We start from the raw sequence: 25,202 nt of genomic DNA, 5'->3' as shown, positions 1-25,202 counted from the left end.
TCGGCTGAGGACGGCTTTTGTTCAGGAAGAAGAGTGTAACGTTTTCCTAATTTTAGGTGCTTAGCGCATCACTCTCATTCCACCATCCGTCAGTAGAGCATCCATTTCAGGAGCCGGGCGGAGTGGACAGTGAGCTGAACTCACTGGAATTGTGAAGGAAGGACGAACAGGGCTTAGAGAGCGGAGCCATCTTGCCCTAGAAGAGCAGTTACCAGGCACCTTAGGAAATGAGGTTACCAGGCACCTTAGGAGAGCTAGAAATCGGAGAAGATTTGATGAGAACCAGCTTAAAAAAATCATGACATTTTTCAAACTAAAAGGGGCATTAAAGGTAATCAAGTTCAGTCCCCCTTTTTGGTTTTGCTTTTCTATTTTAATAATTCAGGAAATGAAGGCTCAGAAAAGGGAATTTGCTGAAGGTCACTCAAGGACACAGCTTATCTGCCACAAGGTTATACAGAATTTCCTGAATATTCTAGCTTTTGTGAATTTTATAAACACTTGATTTTTACCATATTTTGCTGTGTATAATGTGCACTTTTTTGCCCAAATTTGTGAGGGGAAAAATAATGATGCACGTTGTATATGGGTAGTACTAATTCCGTATCTATATAAATGTTTTTAATTCTTTTATTTATGCTTATGAATTAAAAGTATAGCTCTAGAAATCAATGACAATATCCGTATGCAAAATAATATTCTGGAATACGATAATCGGTTTTGTTGAACTTACCATGAACTTGCAACCACGAAGAGTTCTTGGCCTTCTATGAGGCGTAAATATTGTAAATTTGTTACTGGTACATAAAATTTCTTGTACCTTGTATCTGTTCTTGTGTTTTGTAATGATTTGTTACATAAAATTTCTTGTGCCGTAATATGTTTAAAAATAAATGCTAAAATTCCTTTATGATATAAAAAGCAAGTACTAAATGTAAACAATTTAAAAATTAAAACGAAAGATTTCTTTTCCCTGAAAGTTTGGGCCAAAGACGTGTGTGCATTATACACGACAAAAATACGGTACCTTCCCACCCCCTGATTCAATCAAATTTGTTGATTTCATAATGTAATACCATTTATGGGTTTGTTTGTTTGTTCTAACTTAGTTTACTAATTCTCTGGGTCTGTTTTCATCGGAGGCATTCAGCAAGATAGGTCTCAGGGTGATGGAGGAGCTGAATATGGACTCAGAAGGATCTGGGAATTCCAGTAGATCACACAGAAGATTCTGTAGTTAAATTATTTCAAACTCACCTTGTAATAGGATGCTGGTCTAGCAGGGTGTTTATAGCTGAGGGCAGACTGTGTTCTAGTCCTGGCTCTGCCGTTTATTGGCTGTGTGACCTCAGGAAAGCTTTTTAACCTCTCTGTGCCTCAGTTTCCACATCTCTAAACTGGAGCTCATAGTAGTCCTTATTTCCTGGGTGGTTGTGACGATTCATTGAGTTGATGCAGATAAAGTGCTTAGCACAGGGCCTGGCACGCAGTAAGTGCCCAGTGAATGTTAGGTGCCACTATTATTGCTAGTTCTCTTTCGGAAATAGTTCAGTTTTTTCAGTTTAATAACTTAGTATTTTATTTCTGTTGTTTTGTTTATTAAATAGTCTTCATAATCTCCCCAAGAAATGGGTAGAAGATGGGAGGGAGTATGTCTGTTTCATTTTGTAAATGCTGATGTTAAGTATCTTGTCCCAGTCTAAGCTAAAACAGTCCCGATCACATATTCCTGGCTTCTCGTGCTCGCCACTGTTCCACATAGCCTGTGGTCTCCCTACATGATTGCTATGACCCCAACCAAGTTCACGGGCATTAGAGAGAAGTTGCTGTTTGAAAAAGTTGCTGCATCATAGTTGTGATGAAAGCTCAAGACTTTGTTCGTTTTTTTTTCCTCACCCCAAATCCGAATGGCCAATCTTGAAGGTGTTTCACAGGCCTTCATGAACTTTTCTGATTTTTGACTCTCTAATGCAACCATTAAAAAAATGTCCCTGTAAGACCATACAGCAAACTGGACAGATGTAGGCAGGCATCCTTGTGAGGATTTCAGCACCGACTTTGGGTTCAGATAGCAGTCCCACCCTTTCCTGCATGTGCATATCCCTTGGGCAAGTCACTCAATCTCTCTGTGCCTCAGTTTCTTCACCTGGAAAGGGGTTGGTGATAGTTCCCGCTCGTAGGGTGGTTACGAGGATTTGGTAAGTTCAGACCTGTAAAGCGTTGGCCGGTGTCTGGTACATGGCAGTGCTCCGTACATGTGGCTGTCACTGTCCACTGTACTGAGGGAGGTGTGCCCTGTAACTGACACGGTGGCTGTGCCAGAGTGGAAGGAGAGACTGCACTTTTTTCTTCTTTCCCAACTTGTAGTAATTCAGTTACATTTCCTTTTTTGCTGTTGTTGCTGACAGATGGGCAAGGCCAGGTCTCAACTGCTTGTGTGCCCTTTGCAAGGTCGTGCTGAAAGCCTTCGAAGTGGGCTGCCTTTTGGTCCAGTGTGTCTGCCTTTAGGAATTTACCCAAAGGGAATAATTAGGCCTGTCCACCACGACTGTGTGCAGAGGTGTTGATCACAGCATTGTCTATAGTGGTGAACAACTGAAGGCAGCCTCGATGGCCAGTATGGGGCACTGGTCGGGAAATGGTAGCACTCCCATTCAGCTGAATACTGTTTAGTCGCGAGAGACGATGTGGGTTTTAGATATTTGTCATCATGAAAGGATGTTCACGTTCTAGTGATACATGATAAGCGCACGTCACTAGCGCAAGTAGTATGGTGCCATTTGTAAAAAGCCCCATACGTGGTTATGTTTTGCACAGATAGGGACCTGGGAAACATCCAGGGGTTACCAGTGGTGGTATTTTGCTTTGAGTGGTGGGATGGTGGCATTTTCTTCCTTCGACTTAAATATAATTTTTCTACAGTTAAAATACATGGGCTTTGTAATTTTTAACCTTTTTAAAAATTAGTTTCCTGTGGGAAATGTCGGTGGTTCTTCATTCCTCTGGCCCACCTGTAGGAAAGTGTGTTTAGAATACGTTCAGTCTCTTGGGGGTTTTGATCTCGCCTGCTCTTGGGGTTGCCAGGTTCAGAGGTGTGCCCAGCCTGGCATTGTCTTAACTGACACGTGCTGCCCTCAGGCCCTGCTGCTTTGCCATAGTCTGAGAAGTCCAGTCCTGTAAGTCCAAAGTCTTTTAAATGTAAAGAGTCCACTTCTGCCTCTCGGCAAAGCCCATCTGGGCCTTCCTAGCGTTATAGCAGGAGGAAGCTGGGAACATTATGGGGAGCGAAGCCGCCCTCACTGGAACTGATCTCAGAATTGTAAGGCTTTTTTCCCTTATTTTTGTAGGAAAGAACAGCAGTGTTTCAAGAATTCTCCCATTCCAAAACGGGTGTCCTTCTTTGCACGGTACGTATCATTCTGTATTCGAGCGTGAAGCTCAAATATTTCTGTCAGTGGTGGTTGCAGTGTTTTGTCTCTTGATAGTTTGCCTTGTGGCCAGCCCCACAGAGAGTGGGAATACCCGGGGCCTGTTGGTGTGGCTGGTCCCTTTGCTCTTCTGATTTGTCACCCAACTTTGTCACAGATAGCCGGCTGCCACCGGGCAGAAGACTTAGCGATTTGCTCACTAATAGTGACAGCTGTTGGTCTGAAAACGTGTGAATCTTGGTGATTTCTAGCCACCAAAAACTTGTAAATTACAGCTATCGGGAGTAATTAGAGCTGAGAAAGTCTTTCCACAGCAAAATCACTCTACTCGTCTCCGCTCACCTTTTCTTAAAGGAAAACAGACGCGCTCGGGCAGATTTCATCTGCTATTGTCTAAAACCATCATTTGCCCTGCAATTTTCAGGGCCAGCTCACTCAGCCTCGGTCTTTGCCATCTTGGAGGGCTCCCTTGGCCAGCACAGTGCTGACCTTTGACTGCACATGTCTCGTGCTCTTTCAAGATGGAAAACTCACACCTCCGATAGCCCCTTCTCTGGGGACTCACTCACTCCGCCATGGTTGTCGCTCACGCCCAAGATTAAAATACCTTCCCTGTTTGTGCCATCTTGGATGGCGTAACTTAATCTCCAACTGATGCTTTGCGAAATCGCTGTATAGATAGAAATGAAATTGCTAGCTATAAATTGGGCAGTCCAGCGAACGATGGCTGGGTGGAAACAGACGTTTAGCAAGTTGAATACCCAGGTAGGCCTCATTTATTGCAATTACTTTTTGAGGAACTCCTGCTCTACATTCAGGTTTAACGGTCCTAGAGATTGTTTTCTTCTTCCCGTTAGTGTATGGATGAGTGCTGCTGTGTTTCTTGTGTCTGGTCATATCCAAGACAGCCCGCCCGGTCTCCTGCTTGTCGTCGTGGCCGATTCTCACGTGTGTGGCAAACACTGGCTCTGCCGACGCCGGTCGTTCAGAGCTAAGAACAGTTGCACCAGGAGTGCTTGCCTCCTGAGGAGGTCTCGTCTGGCCAAGCAGCCCTTCCCTTTCTGAAGTCCATCCACAGGGCCCACGCTTGTGTTTGCTCTACACTTGATCTTAGCCAAAGGCCGAGAAGCGATATTGTGTTTGCTCTAAAACCGTCTTTCAATCCTGCTCTAAAGTGAAGACGAGCCAAATAATTGACTTGATCAAGAAATTTGTCAAGAATCCTTATGTCCAATCGTACTTTCTGGAACCTGACCCCTTCCTGTCTCCTCTGTTCCTCTGTCGGATTTGCCCCCTTACTCCTTACCCTTCAGCCCAGCAGTCCCCTCTTTCAGCTCCTTGAATGTGTCATTCTTGCTGTTTTGGGCCTGGAGGCCTTGGTACATGCATTCCCTCTGCCTGGGACACCTCACTCTGACCGACTAAGCCCTACTTAGGTCTCAGCTTCGGGTTCATTTCTTCAGGAAATGGAACCCCAGAGCGCCAGCTCTTCCCCCTGGGGCACTCCCAGTTATGGCACTCATTCTTTATGGCACTCATCACACCAGGTCCAGGTGTCTTCCCAGCAGCTCACAGCTCACGAAGATAGGTCCTGGGCTTTATTTGCAGTTCTGTCCCAGGGTCCGGCGCAACAAGCGTGCAGAGGACGCATTGTTTGTGGACAATGTGGATAATCAGGGCCTGAGAAACTCTGGTGAGAACCACCAATGTAGGCCTTTTTCTAAAGACTGAGTGAGGCTGAGATGATTACACTCGCTCGTTGGAAATAAATGCAGTTCTTCATAGAAACGGTGTTTCCTGAAGAGTGAATGTTAACACAGAAAGCGGTAGGAACCTAGGTGTTGAAGTTTGGATTAGGATCAAAGCAATGTTTTATCTTTGACCCTTCAGATGCTGGATTTGTCCCTGGGGAGAAATTGTCCAGTCCCTTAGTGTACAAATGCGACGATGTTTTACAGACACAGGTGAGCTCTAAGTGTCCAAGAAAACTCCAGGTACTTGAAGTTCAGTTTGTTTGGTTTGTTCTGGTTTAGTTTTTGGTGTTTTAGTTGTTCTTCCTGGAAGAAAAGATCATTCTTTCTGAAACGTAATTTTCAGTGGGGTCAAAACTTACGATGACTTTCCTTGTTTTGTCTGGCTGTCACCGGCAAGTGATGTCAGCTAGACAAAGAGCACCGTTGACCTAGCAAAGTACACCCCACCTTCCGTGCCCTGCCAGTCCTGGGTGCCGCTGGAAGGCAAACTCCCACTTGCCCACGGTCTGAGTTTTCGGAAATCTCTTGGCGCGTGTTCACTTGCTCGTTCAGGTCGCTTCCAGCACCCTGGCCCCTCCTCATATCATGTCCTTCCTCTGCGGTGAAGGTTACTGGAGAAGAGCTGGGTGGGGCTCACTCCCCTTTATTTCTAAGCCAGGACATGAGCCCAGGTTCCCCGGCGAGGAGAAGGTCTGCATTCTCTCTCTCGTGTTCCTTCTGCTGCTGCCATATTTGTTTGCTTTAGCCTGACGCTTCTGGCATCTGAGGGCCGGGGGGCGCCTGAGACACACTGCAATAGATCGTCCCTGGGTTGTGGGAGGTACTGTCACCCGGCGTCCTTTGAAGCAGCCTGTTGCCAGGTTCTGTGAACGCTCTCCAGGAGCCTCCATAGTGTTAATGAGGAATGTGGGCCACAGCAGGGCACGAGGGTTGAGAGCTGGCTTCTTCTGAGAAGCAGGAATCGCGTTGGTGACTGTCGCGTGGGGATGTTTCCCCTGTGTACCGTGCCTTTCGCCATTTGATTTGTCATCCCCAGACCCTTTCAACAAGGCCAGAGGACGGAATGTCTGTGCGAACATTTGGGAGTGAGGGTGGAAGCACACGAAAGCTCGCAGCTCACTATTTCCTTTACTGCTAGAAAATCCCTCCCTGCACCCCCTTTTCCTCCCTGCTAGCTCCTCTGTTATTGGAACAGTTAAGGGTGTGCATGAGTGTGTGTGTTTCTTTCAACTTAACTATAAACATCGAAAAGCAAGGGCCTTTTTAATTTCATGCACTGAAATCTTTCGGGACCCGATACCTGGCTCTGTATACCGTGGCTCTTAACAAACATGTGACCTTGGTGACATGGAGTCGAGGAGAAGGGCAGGAGAGCCCAGTTTGTGAAAGAGGAGTCTTTCCACATTTGCAGCGTAATCCAGAAAACTAGATCTCCAAAGAAGCCAAGCTAAGAAGGGAGTAGGGATTAGCAGGAAGGAGTCCTTTGAAAGTTCAAAGCCCGCTTTCCCAAATGGAATTAAGAAATCAAAGGTGTCAGATATAAGAAACTGAATTATCTACAAAATGTTCCCTCCTGTTTACGATGAAGAACTCCCCCTAAGCCAGGGCACGGGAACATGGGTTTCATACCATTGCTACGTCGATGAGTTGATAGAAATGCCCCTGAGTGACTGGAAATGCTATTCCGTGTTAAGGTGACGTCTGGCGTCCGTTGGTGTGTGGTGCTCCCTGGTTGTCCCTGGATAACCAGAGCACCAGAACCTTTTCCCCAATAAGAGGACCCGTTGCAACTCCGCCGGGGTCTGCGGCTGATTATCCGCTGGCATATAGCGAGGCCGTCCCGCACACGCGTTCTTATTCAGAAGGCACCCTGCGTCAGCTCTGCTGCTTTCCTCCACCTTCTCAATTTTGTTTTTGCTTGAAGTACACTGTTATGTCTGTGCGGTTCTTAATTTCCTCTCCTCCTGGGGAATTTCCACCGTGCCAGGAGGTTAGGAGACAAAGGAGTGCAGCTGTAAGTGTCACAAGAGTGTCAGTTCACAACCCAAAATAAATGTAGACTCTTGTTTTTCTCTGGGGCATGTTTTTTAGGTAAAGTTTATCCTTTCCACTCTATTTCATCACGTTAATGGGAAGATCATTTGGAGATTGTAGGCTGTTTACTCAGTTATGCTAACTCATGTTGCCAGTTTTTTGGCGGCTCCAGCCAAGATCTCTCGCCTCTGACAGCTTCTGCACTCTCCCCTTCCTCCTCTGATTACGCAGCCCAATCTGTCACCCGGACAACGGGGGCCTGTACCCCGCTGATGGCTTTCCACACACGGCAATAATGACTTTTGGCAGGCCAGGAAGGCGGCAGAGGCGGATTTGCTGCGTCCCTTGCTCAGAGAGCCGGCAGGCCCTCTCTCTGTTAGTAAAAGCACTTTGTGAGGTGCTTGGGCAAATAAATGAGTCATTTTAATCCAACTGACAGGCTGGCACCTGAGCACGCTGCCTTCCATCTGTACTCCGTGGTCTCAGGGAGGCAGCCAATTGTCGAGCCCGGGGCTTCAAGGCCGCACCATTGAGCCTCTTTCAGAACTGACTTTAGCAATTCTTTTGCCCTAATTAGGTTAAAGGAACACAGTGGGGCTGGGTCTGAGTTCTAAGAGTGGGCAGAGAACCGAAGCCCTTGCTGAGTCTTCAGCAGGTCAGTTTCCTGTGGATCCAGGAAGAGGGAGCAGCCTCCTGCCTCTCTGTGGTCCTCTGCCCCATGGGGTGAGTGGGGTGTGAGTGGGGAAGAGAGGGAAGAGGCCTTTCACCACTGCCTGTCGCCTCCATACCAATTCTTAACTTCATCATGAAGTGAAATACGTAGATTTGTATTCTCAAAACACTGTTGACATACACTGTCTCATTTGATCTTCACAATAACCTCATGAGATGAATAGAGTAGATCTTACAGCCGCCATTTTACAGGTGGGTAAACTGAGGCTCAGAACTGAGTTTACTTGCCCAGATTGTATGGCTGCTACAGTGATAACGAAGTCCAGTTCTCTCTGTGTCTAGACCAGGAAGATTATTTCTTTCTCCTGTTCTGTGTGGTAGCCTAGACCCAGAAAGGGCAGGATTCAGTCTGAGCAGTGTTGGCTGTCCCCCCAACACAAGAAGCAAGAAGCAGTGGGAGAGGGAGAAGACGGTGTCGTAGCCGGCCGTCCTGAGCTAGATCACCCAAGTGGGAAATGGAACCTCGAACAGTCGCGATGAAAGCTGCTGGCATTCTTCCAACTCACTGTTTCAGCGTGTTTGTACTCAGTGAGTTTCATGAACATCATACGCTGTTTTTGAGTTTTATCTGTGTTTCTTGCTTGAATTTACTAAACCGACGAGCATTAAATTTTTTACAAAGCCTGTCTGTAAAGCTCAGGCAGCCCCTTGTCTACAAGTATCTCCCACTGCAGAGCACTTAAATAAAATAAATCATCTCTTAACAAGAGCTTAGCAGATTTAAGAACCCATCAGTTTTTCTGAAGACGTCAGCTGTGGTTGGTGCAGAGAGCCGTTCCTGCCCCCTTTTGGTAGAGCCCGCTCTGGAACGGCAGCCTTCAGCTTTCAGGGCATGTGGAAGCTATCTGCAAACACCTCATGGGTGGTTGACACACGTTTAGTATATTAATCTTCTGCTTCACACTTAATAAATGCAGCCTAGCTACCATTCAGAGGGAAGCAGCCAGTCCCAGGTGTAATCAGAGTGAAGACTGACAGATGCTGCTGTGCCCTCGGTGGTCCTTCTGGGTGAGCGAGGTGTGGATAGGGAGGGTCTTTCTCGGGTCCGCCTCTGACCCTGGGGAATACAGGGGTGGTGGTGTTTAACGTGCTTCTTGCAGAAACTTTGCATAGGATTATTTTCAAAAAAAGCGAATGATACGTAAAATCCCTCAGTGGTACTTAAAACTGAGGGGAGAGGGAGGAGGCCTGTTCTTTATAGAAGAATGCCAGCTCGCAGATGGAAGGAAGGAATGATAGACAGGAAGCCATCATTCTGCAGCCATCGAGGTCACAGTTGAGACAGACCAGCAGGATCAACAGATGCCAAAACCATTGGGCAAGAGATTTTGGGAAACAGTCTCAAAGTTTCACTCCCGGTTACTTGTTAATTACAAAGGCACCTTCACAGTGGAGAGAGCTGGCGGCCACCCCTGACTGAGGTGGCTGGACATGGCGTCCCCTGTCCAGGGCAGACTGCCCTTGTGGGTCTCCCCGGGTCACGTGCTGGGAAGTACACAGCACCCGACATTGTCCTGCCAAAGTGCTTTCCCCGAATCTTACCACAAGGAAACAGACAAATCCAGATTCTGGAATTTTCCTCAAGACACCTGGAGTCTTCAAAATTGATAGTTACAAAAAGAAAACTAAGTGAGTAAAGGGCAGGAGTACCATTGTAATTAAGGAAATCTAGAGGGATGTAATAATAATAGAATGCATGCTCTGAGATTCAGTCCTGGATTGGGAAAGAAAAACAGCTCTCAGAGTCATCTTCAGTGCAATTGGAGAAATCTGAATGTGGACTGAATATCAGAAAGTAATGTTGGTCGGCGTTACATTTCTTAGGTGTGATATGGTGTTGTGGTTATGTAGAAGATGCCCTCTTACTTAGGGGGCATTCTTACGTGCTAACGTGTCATGCTATTTCCAACGTACTTTCAGGTGGTTCAGAGACACAGATGCGTGTATGGCGAGCAAAAGAGAGGGCAGACGTGCCAAAGCTTAGCAATCAATGAATCTAAATGAAGATACAGGTGCTCATTGTATTATTCTTCCAATTTTTCTGGAGGTTTAAATTTTTCTAAATAAAAAATTGGGGGAAAATGCATATTCATTGTTAAAAAATTAAAAAAGCAAACAACACAGAAAAATGCAAAGAGAAACGTGAAAATCACCCCAAATCTCTCTGCCTAGAGATAACCACAGTTGACAGTTTTGGTGAACCTCCTTCCAGGCATTGGTTCTTAGTTTATCTATTGATTCATCTGTCCATTTGTCCATTGTTCAATGTGGTTTTTTGCCCTCTTTTTTTTTTCCTTGTGTTTTTTGGTAGAAGGAACCAGACCATTTGTCCTCTAGAACACCCCACGTTCCAGATTTGCCTAATTGTGTCCTCGTGGTGGTGTTTCTCTTGATCCTCTGTCCCCGTGTTTCCTCTAAACTAGTAGTTAGGTCCAGAGCCTTGATTAGATTCAGGCTCTAGGGTTTTGTTTTTGTTTGGGCAGGAATAGGTGGTGCTCTGTTCTTCCTGTTGCACGGTGGCTGATGGTCTGACTTTTAATTGTCAAAACACTTACATGGTCTCAGGATCAAAATGATAAAGGCGCATTAAAGGAAGTCTAGCTCCCATTCTTTTCCCCTCCCCTCATGTTCTCTTCCTTCCTCTCTAGGTAACTATTTTTGTCAACTCTGGAGGGGGGGGGGCGGTTCTCCATTATTTCTTTTTGAAATGTGAGCAAATATATTTAGCCCATTTTTTTACACAAAAGTGTAAGCTATACACACGGGAAATATATCCTAGAGCTTCTCCATATCAGTACATCGGAATCTTCCCTCCTTCTGTGGCTGTGTGTTACTCTGTTATATGGAGTGGGTGTTGCCATATTTTATTCCACCTGCATCCTGCTAGACATCGGGGTTTTTACTGGACCTACAGTTATAAATGGTGGTGAAATGAATAGCCCTGTACACATACCATTTTGTGTTTTTGCCAATGTATCTTTGCGATGGATTTCTAGAAGTGACATTGCTCTCGGTCAAAAGACAAGTGCATATGTAATTTTGCTGGATATTAATCAAATTCCTCGCTAGAAGCGTTCATACTATTTTGCATTCCCAACACAGGGCAGGAAAGGTACAGCATCTTTTCTGATGTTGGAACAATATAATATGGCCTTGGAATAATAGTTGTTTTGAAGATCAGTCAGATAATGCAGATAACACGCCCCACACAGTGTCTGGTGTGTATAGTGAGTGCCCGTGAAATGTTGACTGGGGATGCTGTTGTTATGACTGTTAGCTAGAAGAGGAATGCCAAGTGTACATTTATTTCTAAAGACGGGAAGATTCCCACTTTCTAGCCTTTCCGCCAGAATGGCCAGAAACCAGAGAGCAGAGAGTCTTTGTTCTTCAGGTGACGACCAGCTAAAAAGTGAAATCTCCATCGCCTTTGTAGTTTTTGTCTGTCTGGTGACGTCTGTGGCCTGCATTCCTATCTGGCTGTCAGAAGAGGCAGGCATTGCCCGATCCTTCTGCTCTCTGGTGCTAATAAGCAAAGTCCTCAGTAAACACTCTGCAACTCACCTCCACGAGGGGATGGCGTGATCGTCGGAAGGAAGCCACAGAGGCGGGTTGTTGTTAGTGTGGCATTGCCAGTAGGGATGGGATGGGGATCATAACCCAGGAATGCATTCATCACAGAGTGGTTTCGCAGATAAAATGTAAAAGTCATAAAACATGCTACAAGTTTTCAGAATCCAACAAGGCACAGCCGGCAATGACTTGTTCAAGTTCTGGGCTAACCAGGTGGTGGTCTTTCAGTGAAGGGGTTGGGTCTGCCTCCCAGTGGGTTCCATACAACTTACCCCTCCATCGGAATTTTTAACCACAGGTGGCTTCTGAGGTCGTATGCAGATGTCTGTGTGTGGGTGGGAGTGAGCCGTCACAGTTTGCACTGGATTACCAACGGCTCTATGACCCCACGATGGTTCAGAAACTCAGTCCTAAGCCATATTCTTTTCTGTTTTGAAGGATGTTGCAGCTCGGGGCTTAGATCTCCCTCAAGTCACGTGGATTGTTCAGGTAATTTTTTTAGTTGTGAAGGTGTGAGCTCGAGGCAGGAATATATGATCACGAGTAGATGCGTTAGCTTTAAGTAGAATGATTATTGTTACCCTCTTGGGTGTTGCCCTGGTAACCAGGCAGCAACCAGCCTTATCTGCACAATTCTCCCAACACCTTCCCTTACCCAGCGCACCTAACTGCTGCGGCAGACAGCCAGACTGCAGTCACAGGAGGGCGGGGCGGGCTCCCTGCGCCCAGACCAATGCCTGTCACACACACAGTTCCAGCAGTCACGGGAATTGCCCAGGCCCCTGGGAGGCCTCGTGTCCAGGAGGAGGTGGCTCAGCTGTCCTGAGAGCCGTGTCCTGGACATTGACCTGCAGGGCACAATTAGGTCCCTGACAGCAGCTTAGACATACCTCTAGCCGTAGACGCTTTGCCAGAGGGTACAGGTGTTAGCCCGAGAGTCTAGTGGTTTCAGTTTTGTTTTTTCTTGTCGTAAGTCTGCAGAGTGGTATTTTTCAGCCCTTCTGTGTGGGGGCCGGGGACACGTGCCCTGTTGACGTGAGTCATGGTTTATTCACATTGTAGTGGAATCGCATGCCTGTCAGTGGCTAGGAAATCTGCTCTGCTCACCACAGATCACTTTGCCACAGGAGGTATTGCTGCTTCTCTCCTGCTGGCCACAAAGAGAACTAAAGATAAAATGACATGGATAATCTGAATGTGTGAAAGGCTAGGCACAGAAAATCGATTGTCTAGAGCCTTCTGATACTGTGACTATTGATTAGGTTAATGTGCCTGGCCTCCCGTGTATTCATTTGGGCCCTCTGATCTGTGGTTCACGTAGCAGCCGAGGGAAAAAAAAGGAAGAATGAATATATGGTCAATTAGTTTCGATGATGACAGAGTTACTGCCATAGAGAACAGCAAATGCTGTGCATAATTCATTCTGCTGAGCTCTGGAGTCTGCGGTTTCCCCTGAGTTAGGAACGCTGTCCCTGGAGCAGAAGCACGTCCCTGTGAAGGAGACCACCCTGCGACTCTGCCCTACTGGGACCAGTTCCCGGTGGCCTGGCGGCACAGCTGAACTCTGGTGGCCGCAGTAACAGCCCCTTCCTCCTTACCCTGTCCAGCGTCTTCTGTGGCCTCAGCCCACTGCTTTGTCTACCAAGGACGTAGGCCAAGGTCACGTGGTCATCTGCAGACGGTTGCCCCCACCTGCCCACGTTTTCACCTTGCACAGTCACCTCGGTGAAAAGATGCAAATAGGAAAATGAAGAGACCTGTGGAGAAGTAAAATTAAAAAGGAGATACTAGAACGAGAAGACATCTCGTTTATCTGAAACTTGGCCACTGTTCACGTTTGCATGTCAGAGCCTTGTTATCTCCAGTGAAGCCAGGAATTTCAGGGTTGAGTGACTTCTGCTTGTGATTGTGTTAGGGTAACCATAGCACCAGGATTTAATTCTTGGGATACCTGGAGGCAGGTGAGGGGTATTGCACTTCCAATTAATGGCAGCCCCTTGATCTATGAACGCCTTTATTTCGTTACCCTTCTTAGTACAGCGCTCCGTCTTCACCGGCTGAATACATCCACCGGATTGGCAGAACCGCCCGCATTGGCTGCCGTGGGAGCAGTCTGCTCATTTTGGCTCCTTCGGAGGCAGAATATGTCAACTCGTTGGCTTCTCACAAAATCAAGTGAGTCAGAAACCTGAACGGGGCTTCGGCTGATCTCACCTAATTAACTTTCTGTCGCCTTTTATAGTGGATGGGCCTTGTAAGCTGACGAAGAGCCATTAACCCTTGTGATCCCTAAATGAGTCCCAGAATAGCCAGTGGCAAAAACTACAACCCTTAGTACCATCAGCACATGACAATTTTCATTGGCGTTGCCAGCCTAAGTCATGGAATGATCTGTTGCACTTCGTTTCTCTTGTAGATAGAGGTCTGTGTTTCGTGTCTCTTCCCGTAAAATAAGTGTGCACGACCCTCACAGCCAGCTTCTTGTAGTCACAATTTTCATTTCTCGCACTTAACACTTTATACCTTTACATTTGATTTGTCCTTAAGAAAAATACTTTTTACTCGTCACACAACTCCCCTTCCCACAGGAAAATAAACCTACGGGGGAATCATTGTAAGGCCATTGAAAGGTGCCCCACACACTCACAGGTGGGACTGGCTGGCCGCCATCTTGGACGTGCCCGCCGGGCACCCCATGTTCCCTTGTGGCTCTGGGTCACGGGCTCAACAGCACAGAAGCCTCATCAGGGGGCTTCCATCAAACCCTGACCTCCCTCAGAAAGAGAGAGAGCAATGCCTCGACCTGGCCGGGAGTGATTATAACGAGAGCAGACAGAAATCACAGGGCCACAGATGTGACTTTCTTTTGTCATGTCTTCCATAAAATCTCTGGCACCTGAAGTAACAAGCTCTAATAAGGGGCTTCTAAAGGCAGGCCATTTTTCACACCGCTTTCAAGAATTTCTTCTGCTCAGACATAGTACAGCGATGCATACAGTGTTTTTGGAGGCACAGGAATTGCCATGTGTCTGCCCAAGATGGAGGGACACGATGCACACCACGCACAGAAGCAGCAGTGGCTGCTCGAGTGCCACTTAGACTCGACCTTGTGAGGCCGGTGCACATGTGACGGTCTCGTTCCTTGGTGCTTCTCTTGGTCTATGCTTTTGTAAAGCATCCAATGATACTACAAGACCCTAAAGTACAGAGCTGGGGAAATCATTGCATTCTGCATCTGCACCTGGTCTGGGGGACCACAGGACCACGTGCAGGGCGCCCCCTTGGAGAGATGTATGTGGCCGTCCCCACTGGGGACAGAGCTCTCTCTGTCACCTGCTCCACACTCTCTCAGGGTCGCTGGTGTGAACTTTCAGGGACTGGCGTATTCAGAAAGTGTGCCTGACCTCCTCAGTGTCAGGGAGGCCGGGAGCCCCTCCTCATGCATCCGGTAATAGTTCCAGGTGAGCTCACATGGGGGTGGTTGGCACTTTCCTCTTAGTATATCTCATCTTAACGCGGCTTTTCAGTTGGAAGGGTGGTTTTTATCTGTCTCAGGAAGATGTGCATATGTTATCTCACTTATGAGAAATCTCATGTGGATCAATCCATCGCTTTTCACCAAGAGCTTCACCTCCAGCTGGATGTGGTGCCCTGGGGCTGGAGGCCAGCTGGTCCTCCTCGTTGCGACCCTGACAGTGTCTAGGCTGCCACTCGGCACCCGACCAGGCAGTTCTCCAGAAATACCCGGGGGTTGAAACGAAAACCCACGGACAAAACCCGTTCCCCTGTGTTCCCCCACCCCATTCTCATAGGGTAGGGCCCCGTCACTACGCTGTAGCCCTTTTTCTCTGACACAGGAATTTGTAGAGCTGTGGAGAGTTTTCAGAATCGTGTGTTCTCATCCCGCACTAGACCGGGCAGTCACTACACCTTAGCAGCCTCTCATGCACGGCTGCTCCTCCCGTTCTACACCTGCAGGTGCACATTCTCATGTTCCTTCCCATCAGCAGCTCTCCAAATACTCTCCCATGCTCCTTCACTCTGACATGAGCTCAGGAAAATGAGTGCTGACAGTTAAGACGTCGAATGAGAAGCATCCGGCACCGAGCCGTCAGCATAGGTGCCGCTGTCCCTCTCTGCTTCCTGTTTCTTAAACGCACTCAAGTTGATTGCTATGACAGGTTCAAATGTCACCACAATCGAAAAGGGAAAATAGTAATTAGCAACAACACGAATTATCATTGAGCCACGTATATTTTAAAGATGTGAAACGTGTGGTCATCCTCTCTGATGATCTCATCTGGAAAAAGAGTGTGCCAGCAGCATTTGTGGAAAATCCACCATAACGCACACATTCAGGAGATGGCCGATGCCAGAGACTTGGACTTAGAGAGGAAGTTCAGAAGGATGAAGACGGATCCCGAGAGGGAAGGGGCTTGGCTTTTGGTGGAGAGCACGTCCAAGGTGGTATAAACATTCAAGGGGGACAGAGTCGGTAGGAGTTGAGACTTGCTGGTTTCTGCCCTGAAAACTCACCTATTGAAGTGCCTGTGCCTGAACCACACACTGCTTTCTGGGCTGGATGTAATCAGCCCAAATAAATCCAGATCTAAGCTATGGTATAGCCGGGCGATACTTTCTGATTTCTGTTTGAGCACGGGCCGCATGTTGGATATCCACGTATAGACTGTTCTTTGACTCAATACCAAATAAAGTGAAACCTAGTAAGAACTAATGTCAGAGTGTTCTGTGGAAAGAAGCAGTTCTGGAATCTGAAAGGTACTAAATATTTTTTTAAAAAAGAGGAAGAAATGTATGTTTTGTGCCTAAGAACCAGAGAGCCAGGCAGCGGGATGCTGGGATGGCTGATGAATTACAGAGAAGATTCAGGAAGGCAGGCTGGCACTCTCGGCAGGAAGGGCCATTGCAACAGATTGCCACTTGCCTTCACACTCTGCACTGTGGAACTCGCCCTGACGATTTACCTTAGCGGACAGGGCAAGCGGCAGGTGCCCTGGGCCTTGCTGCCTGTCCATCCCTAAACGCTCAGAACTCCATCCCTACTGCCTTTTGACGGCTTTGTATCTGCTGACTTCTTAACTTTCCCCACTTCTCCTTTGAATGTATTTCCAATGAAAGTCATCATTGGGTTATTAAAATGTAAATGCTTCATCAAAACCTATGTTTCTTAGATCAAGCATAAGACAGGTCCCTGGATTTCTTTCTTTATCTAGCTCTTTCCATAGTAAGGAGGGCTGATTCAGATCTGTTGATAGAACCATAAATAAGCAGAGTGGGTTTGCTTTGTTCCTCAGAAGCAATAGGAGGAAGGCCCTTTTAAACTGTAAATCACCCAGTTCCCCCTCAGCTCCTGTTCACTTAGGGTGAGTGGCCTCCGGGCACTGTCGAATGGACACACAGCGCACACCCCACCAGCCGGGCTCTGGCTGCACTGTCCACGTGCCCACACGTTGGAGAAAACCTGCCTGTCGGTGGCGTGCGTAGTTCTTTGTGTCTCCGACGGGGAATGGCATCATTCCTTTTCCCTTTCTCCCTGCTTCAAGATTTGACCCCAAGTTGTTACGTTTCTTTGACTTTTGTATTGCTCCTTTATTTTTCCTCAGGAAAATAAGTGACGAACAGTGGCAAGTCAGATAGACAAAGAAAAGGCTAGGCTTGAGCTGTGTTTTCACCTTCCCTCAGATATCCAGGCATAAATAAGAGGCAAACTCAATAGCCATAACATTTCTCTCTCATAGTGAAAAATAGATTTGCCGTGAAATATGATCATTATCCCCCAACTCCCACCCTCTCGGTACATACTCTTGCTTCCCCGGTTGACTCTTCCTGCTGTAAAAAGATTTCACGCATCCGTAGGGCTGCAAGCTGCAGCAGCGGAAAAATGTTGAGGGGTGGGGGCTGGGGGTGTTGAGGGAAGTGGTGACACATTTCAGGTAAATAGCTGTCAGAGACATGACATTTTCATTCATAGCTTTGTCAGAGTAACCTTTAGGGGAAAGGGGGAGAATCGTCTTCTTCCACAGAAGAGGTTGCCATTCATGTTTTAATTTGCTGTTACATTTTGAAAGAAACAACAACATACAGGGAAATCATTTATCTTTTGATGATCTGCTTTTCTCCCCCCAGAACTCCTCCTTCCCTTTTCCTTTCTCCCTGGAAGTATGTTTTCCTATTTCCTTGGTCTCTGATGCGTGGTTCTGCGTGCACTGCCCGCCTTCGAGTGCGGTGGCCTCAGAAGAGTGGGGAAGTGTATGCTTCGCAGACTCCACTGCTGGGCAGTTTGGGCAGTTCTGTTCTGGCCCCAATGGCTCCTGGTTATGACAGAAGCCTGAATTCTACGTTCAGCCGTTTGCACGTAGCTCCAGACTCATCAGAGAGCATTTGGTCCTTACCCTTTAATAATTAAGAGACAAGAGTTATGAAGGTCTATCAGGGTAGATTGGAGGAGAGTTTTGGTGCTGTGGTCAGCCCGTGTTGGTCATGTGTTCACCATCCCTGCGCGTTTACCCCAGCAGTTAAGGATCCTTAGCTACCTTTCTATTTTTAGTATAAAATGAAAGGGACTATCTGAAATGGTTTTTATTTCGTCATCATCTGCTCTGGTCAAGGTAATGTACCAGTAAGCAGGCCTACTTACTTAGTATTCAAGATTTATTAAGAAATAATGACATCCCTATAAAGGAAATTCCAAATGGAGTCCATTTAAAATGCATCAGAGAGCAAGGAAAATGTTGGGAATATTACCCCATCTGTCCCTGTAATACTACAGAGGTCCCCTTCCTTCCAAATTCCTAGCGGTTTAGGAAAATATTCTCTTTCCTATGTAAGTGTAGCTTCTACTTTATATCTAGTTTGAGAATAGGTCAGTTTTATGCTTCAAGAGTCTGGATGTTTTTGAAAGAATGAAAAGTTTACTTTGTTCTGCCCTTCCTTTTACAGCGTTTCTGAGATTAAGATGGAAGATATTTTGTCTGTTCTGACAAGGGCTGATTGTTTTAAAGGGAGACGATGGGGACACCAGGTGAGTTTTAATATTTATCGTACTTGCTGCTAGCAGACTAGGCTTCCTGCTTGATTGGGGGTCGTGGAGATTTTGTTAGGATAGTTAGTTCAAGTGAAACGTGTCGGAGGACCACGAACATTGGATGAGGCCAAATCAGACTGTGTGTTTTCTCGCCTCTGCTTCTGTGTGTGTTTGCTGGTCTCATCCAGTGACTAGGCTGTGGCCCACCCTGGCAATCGACCAGGCAGCAGCAGGCTTCCCAGAGCGGAGGGCTGACTCACCTAGGCCAGAGTGCATCAGAGGCCGTGTCCTGGGCTCCACCCTGGTCGTCCCTCTCCACATTGTCACCAAGGACAACCGACTAGTCCGGCCACCCAAGGCAGCATGGAAAAAGCAGTGTCTCTGCATCCCTCTTCAGGCACACTCAATCCATCCATTGGTGAACGTGTACACAGAGGGAGGGGAAAGCCGAGGTCATTAAGAAGAAGAATTTTCATGACCCATGCGGTTCCCCATGGAGAGCCCGAGCAGACAGCACTGAATGCCCTTTGCTGCTGCTTTTCTGGGCCATTCTTCCTACTAGGCAGTCGTCTCCCCACCCCACTCGAACACACTACTCAGTGTGTCACAAGCACATGTGTGCGAGATGTTGCTGTATGTAATTTTGTCTATGAAATATTAATTATTTGAATATTTTACATTTGTTTTGTCTGCCTGAGGATAGACTGGAAAATCAGAGCCAAATAGATCAAGCTTAAGAGTTTCTTTTACCCGTTAGGATGTGTCTTTATTTGGATCGATATTCTCCTCAAGGCGGGGACTCGATTTGGCTGATCCTAACTTAGGTTCTCTTGTTCCAGAGAGCACATAAGGAAGTTGATCTAAGAAAAGGCGAGGAAATAATCACAGCGTTTATCGCTTCCGTGTGTGTTCCGTCCCCGGGACTGTGCTGAGCTCTTCACGTGCTCGGTCCTATGGGATCCTTCCAGCCACCCCATAAGCTAGACATTATTGTCCCACTTTATAGGTGAGGACACTGAGGCTGCAGAGCTGCAGGAACCTGCATAAGGCTCACTAGTAATCGGCTCTCCTCCTGGGATGTGAACGCAGGCCATGTGCCTTCCAACACACATGCTTCACTGTGTGCCAGCATTCCTCCGTTAGTGGTACCTAAGCCAAGAAAACAATGAAATTGCTTTTTAAATTGGGTAACGTTAGCCCTTTTCATAGCAGAGGTTGGTCAATAAGTGGTACCACACAAAGTTCCCCAAGTAAGAGTGATTGAAGACTCAATTGATCAACAAGTTATTTGAAGCGATATCTCATGTAAAACAGCCCAGCCGCGTTAGGCTTTGGGCCCTCCCTTGTTAACAGTTTGTTGTCAAGGGAACTGACCCATAGCCAAACAGACACTCACTGGTCCTGGCCCACCTCTGTTCTTCTGAAATCATTGCAAATTCTAGTGAGAGTTGTTTTTCTAATGTTCCCACAGATACTTCATTTTGGCCCCAGGTCAGCTGTGTGGCATAAGCAGAGGCATCTGGGGACCTGTCCGAGGGGCCTGTGGAACAGGAGGGTTACGAGCATGGCCTCAGGGTCAGACTCCTGCCCTCACTTCCTAGCTGTGTGGCCTTGGGCCAGTCCTAGACCTTCCTAAGCCTCAGTTTCTTCATGTGGAAAATTGAGATACTAATCGTATTCTCCTAAGGACACTGGAAGAGTGAGTAAGAAATAACCTGAAAGCCCCAACACGGGTCCCAAGAGGCATGTTATTGCTATTATTATTCATCCTTATTATTGTCACATCAGTTAATAGTAGGTGTGGAATTAAAGGCCAGACTCAGTGACACAAAGCCCAGTGCCTCTTGCTGTGTCACCGTGAGTGGAACATTTGCGTCTGCCTGCTCTCCAGAAATAAGAGCAAACGGTAAAATTGCCACATGAGACAGTAAAGGTTTGATCAAATCTAGCCTTTACTTACACTGCTTCTGGGCCCAGCTTAGGTGCTGGGTTTATCCCGTGAGCCCAAATCAGTCTGTCCTGGGAGTGGGGCTTCTTGGGCGTCTGCACTTCTCGGGGAAGACGGGGGCTAGGCCTGGACGCCCTCCTGAGGGGCAGGCTCCAGAGAAGGAGCAGAGCTGCCACAGTCCCCTCTACTCCTTCAGAAGCAAGCCACGGCTGTTTTTGTAACACCCGCCCACTGTGGTCTTGCAGCCTCTGTCCTTAAGCCTGCACCTGGGCTCAAGGCCAGCCCGGAAGACTTGCTGAGCCGAGGAGCCAGGCCCTGGGTCAGACAGACGTGGGTGGGAGTCCTTGCTTCACAGCCAGTGGTTCTGCACTGGGGCAGGTTATCTCCTCCCAGCGGCCATAGCTTTCCCACCTGTGAAACGTGGAGGGCAAGAGTCTCCCATCTTGTAGGGCGACCGTGGGATTTAAGTAAAACAAGGCAGAAAGTACTCTGCACACTTCTGGGCCGCGTAAGTTCCCCTCAGCCCGGAGCTCCCGCCTTGATGGGGAGGAATGAATGGAATGTTTTGATATTGTTAAGGTGTGATTATCTTTGTTTTTAAAAAGAAGAAATGCTAAGCCAGGGTGGGCATTCACTGACACCAAAGCATCTGGTTAACTTAGAAAACCATTCATCATACTAGGTTCTAGATGTCATGTTGATGAAAACCTGACTTGTTTCGACCAAATTGAACTTGAATGCAAAGGACACAGAGCAACTAAACAAAATTGAGAATATGACTAATAATCATAGATAGAATCAGCCCGAGAGTATTTTGTGTGTGGTGCATGTGATACTGGAGGGAATAAGTGGGTGCTGGGTGCAGCTTTTGGTTCCGTTTCCCCTCAGAAGTGCAGTGCGTCTTATTTGCTGTTCCCAGCTCGGGCAGCTGTCCAGTGCAGGCGGGTAAGTGGGGGGCTCAGAAGCTGGGGCTCCTGCACTTGAGAGGCTCCTTATAATGCCCCTCCTCACCCAGCTGGCCTGAATCCATTGTAAATGTCTCTTTGGCTCAGACACTTTGGGGCTTCTGTGAACAGAAAGCAAGCTAGTGAAGCATCTGTAAAATGTATATTTCATATTTAGGTATATAAAATATATATAGCTACGCCTGGGTGTGTGAGTGTTCACCCACCTACAAAGAGAATACATTTGATCTTTCAACTTTACTGGAAAGCACTCAGAAGGTTCTAGGGACTGTGGGGGGAAGACTCAGCAAGAAAGTGATTAAAACAAAATCCTCCCATTTAGTCTTAAAATACCTTAAAAGACACATTTCCCCCCCAAAAAAAGCCACTCTCCCACCGCTGCTACCACTTAAAACTTTTTACAACAAAAATAATCTGTGGTAGTTATCTTAAACTCATCTGTTGCTTCTTGATAGGTGTGAAATTTTTATCTTCAGAGCGCACATGCACATCCAAATGTGTTTTTCCTGTAAGTTCTTTTGTGCTATAAAATGTACCTGTAAAGGTATCCTAAACGAAAAGCCACCACGGGCTTTGTGAACTATTCAAATTAAAATAAGACCACTAGCCCCTTGCTTAGTTCTCTTTGATCGTCTGTTCTCTCCAAGATCTGGAGGGTCTCATGGACACAGGGTCTCGAGTGCATACAGACCGTTGGAAATGTCTTTTCCTAAACTGCCCGTGGTCCACTAGTTGCGAGTTGGCTTCATTAACCAGTCCTGGGTCTGAGTGTCTTTGAGGGTGGGGGAGCCAGTCCTGTGGGGGCTCACATGCCCTCCGGGGCCTGACCCGCGCTCATTACGGGAGCAGATCACCTGTCTGGGGCTGAGCTGGTGCTGCCTCCCTCTGCCCCCTCTGTCTTCAGTTTAAATTTAGACTGTCCTCCCTAGAAGACAACTGAAAAAGACCTCATTCGTTCTCCAGAGGGGCAATTTTAAAATAAAGTATTTCTGGAAACGGGGGTGGGGGGAATCAGACATGCTTTTTCCTAAGTATATTATGTTTTCTGCCATTAACTTTTCTCCATAGTTTACTAAAACAGACCTCATCATTTCAAACGTGTGGACTTAGTTTTAACACCTTTTCCTACATATTTCACTTGCATACACACTCACATTATATATATATGTGTATGTGTGTATATGTAATTTTTTTTTTTTTTGGTGGGGAAGAAAAGATGCCTCATTTTGAAACCTAAAGGGGGGAATAAGAAAAGCCCTTTGTAATATATTGCCATATTATCACTAAATCCCCTGACAGTTGTGACACAGAAGCAAGTCACCTGTCACTTAAGCTTGAGGTCTCTTTAATTTTCTCCTGGAATTCGCACCAGGCTGTCTTTAATTTGAGGCCTTTATTGGAATTCTGAAACCTCTCTGCCTCCCTGGCTCTCAGATCTATTCTGAGAGCTGTTACAGAATGTATACAATAACCAACAGAGGGATTCGAGAGGGCTGGAGCGCTGTTTATTTAACACTCTAGAGGGATTTTTGTGCTTATTCGGTCCTGGCTGCCCGGCTTTCAATATCGCTTTGACAACCATTCTGCCCTTCTCATTAATTTTAAACAGTTAAAACACAGGAAAAAGAGGAAAAAGTTTTCATTATTAAAGTGCTTTACTTTTTAATAACAGAGGATTCTGTCCGCCAGGGGAAAGGGCATTCTCGCTAATTTTACATTCATATTAAAAAAAAAAAAAAAAAACCGCAAGGAAGGTGACAGTTGTGCTGCTGAGGTGGCTTAACGAAAGGAGGGCAGCAAAAAAAAGTTTGCATTTCACATCAGTTAAGAGGGTAAAAAAAAAAAATCCTTGTTAATGACAATAGCAAATGTCCACTTTCGTAACACAGCTCCTGAGTGACGTTTCTCTTGACATTTGAGTGGATAAAACCCTTAGGGGAACCATGTACTGTGAAATCAGCTAGGCTGTCGTCAGCCAAACAGGTAGCAGGAATGATTTGACTAAACTCAAAACATTTTCAGGTTGTTAAGTCTCTGTTAATATAGAGATGAATGTCGATCTGAAGATTGAAGCTTTTTCTTCTCTCCCCTTTGTTCTTCCTCTGGCAGCTTTAAAAGTGCAAGAGACCGTCTAGGTCAGGGACAGCCAGCCACACGGTGTGTGCACCCCATTCTCTGCAGGGGTTAAAAGAAGCATGAACTGGGCCCCACTGGTGTTTTTCCTGGTGACTTACATTGGGGGTGGGGGACAGAGGCTTAATAGCACCATTCAAAGAGCCACCATATTAGCCAAATTGGGTTGGAGAATCTGTGTTCTTTTGCATCTAAGGTTCACATTCAATAGAAAGCATTCATGTTTATTTTAAGATACAGGAAACAAAAACCACTCGTTTTTAGGGGGATATAAAGAAAGAAGTCTTTCCTCTGAGATTGTTCAAGGAAGAAAAGAAAATAATTTTTCCTTCTATTAGCATTTCCCATCTGTAGGGTCTTTCAGTGCGTATGGATGTTACCGCTTAGGGGCGGTTTGGCGCACAGACCCAGGCAGTCGTCTTTGAATGTGGTTTGCGGGAACAGCCAACTTCTCATTCGGTTCCTGGGAGCTCAGCACAGTGGTTCTGGGCCAAAAGAAGGAACCTGAAACACTTAGAAGTCTGAACCTCCCTAGGAAGCAGGAAGCATGCTCTGAAATTCAAGGGTAGGCTGGATTTTCGGCAGGTCACTGTGGGAGGCTCTTAAAGCGCAACTGCCAGCCTTCCATTGACGAGTGTACAGGAAGGGAGAAGATTTAAGGCCTAAGTGGAGATACAAGAGTCATTTGAAAACAGCTTAGGTTCAGTGATGTTTTAAATGCCTGAATTGGACTTAGAAAATTCCAAAGTGTCTCCAGTGAACTTGAATTTTGAACGTGAGTGGTAAGAGGCAAGAAGAAAAGTAAGTAAATAAGTAAATAAATAAACAGACCTGATCAGCTCCCTCGCAAAGCCATCCTCATCTTTGCTTGACTTCCACATCTTTACAGCTCCCTTTTTTCCCCGAGTAATATTGAGAGGATTACCCTGTTGGCCCCTAGGTGGTTACTGTGTGATTTTACTGTTATTAAATCTATTATAAACTGCTTCATTATTCCTGACTCTGACTCTGTCTGTCCTTTAATCCTTCCATCACCCTCCCAGAAGTCCTGTGCTGTTGGCCCCCAGGAAATCCGAGAGCGAGCCACGGTCTTGCAGACAGTGTTTGAAGATTACGTGCACTCCAGTGACAGCAGGGTCTCCTGGGCGAAGAAAGGTCGGTCCGTTTCTTAGGTGACTGGACGGATAGCCCAGCACAGAGCGCCACACGCCTCCACCCACACGGGTTGAGAGGCCAACCAGGGGTCTCTGCTCACCAGCAGCAGCCTTCAGTCTCACTAATTCTGCAGGCTTTGGAAGCAGGCACAGGAGGCTGTCAAGTGATATTAAATGTTAATTTCATTCTTCCGCGTGTGTTGCACAAATGAGGCTTTATCTTGGCTTATGTCAGACTAGAGCTTTGACCCAGCACTCGGATCTTGGGGATCTGCTTTCCTCTTTCTTTGAACACTGGATAGAAGAGCTATGGCGTGTCAGGAGAAATAGTTGTAGAGATGAAGATTAGAGATGAAGGTAAGGGCTGGCGATATTAGACCTCAGCAGTTCCTGTTGGAAATTACAAAGGAAAAGGAGAACAGTGCTGAGGAAGGGCCAC

General features: G+C 46.7%; 1 protein-coding gene across 4 annotated transcripts in view; it reads left to right on the top strand.

Annotated features, from left to right (window-relative positions):
* The window catches only part of DDX31 (DEAD-box helicase 31), a 68,560-nt gene that overhangs the window by 20,581 nt on the left and 22,777 nt on the right, over positions 1–25,202 (top strand). For all 4 annotated transcript variants that reach the window (XM_019728908.2, XM_019728907.2, XM_019728909.2 and 1 more), the window contains 5 exons: positions 3,348–3,407; positions 11,957–12,007; positions 13,554–13,693; positions 18,479–18,560; positions 24,653–24,764. In XM_019728908.2, coding sequence (XP_019584467.2) covers positions 3,348–3,407; positions 11,957–12,007; positions 13,554–13,693; positions 18,479–18,560; positions 24,653–24,764 — 445 coding nt within the window. The remainder of the gene's footprint in view (positions 1–3,347; positions 3,408–11,956; positions 12,008–13,553; positions 13,694–18,478; positions 18,561–24,652; positions 24,765–25,202) is intronic.

This window comes from Rhinolophus sinicus, linkage group LG04 (genome assembly GCF_036562045.2).
Source record: "Rhinolophus sinicus isolate RSC01 linkage group LG04, ASM3656204v1, whole genome shotgun sequence".
In the NCBI taxonomy this organism is placed as follows: Eukaryota; Metazoa; Chordata; class Mammalia; order Chiroptera; family Rhinolophidae; genus Rhinolophus; species Rhinolophus sinicus.
Note: the sequence above shows the minus strand (reverse complement) of the source record. Positions and strands in the feature narration are given on the sequence as shown.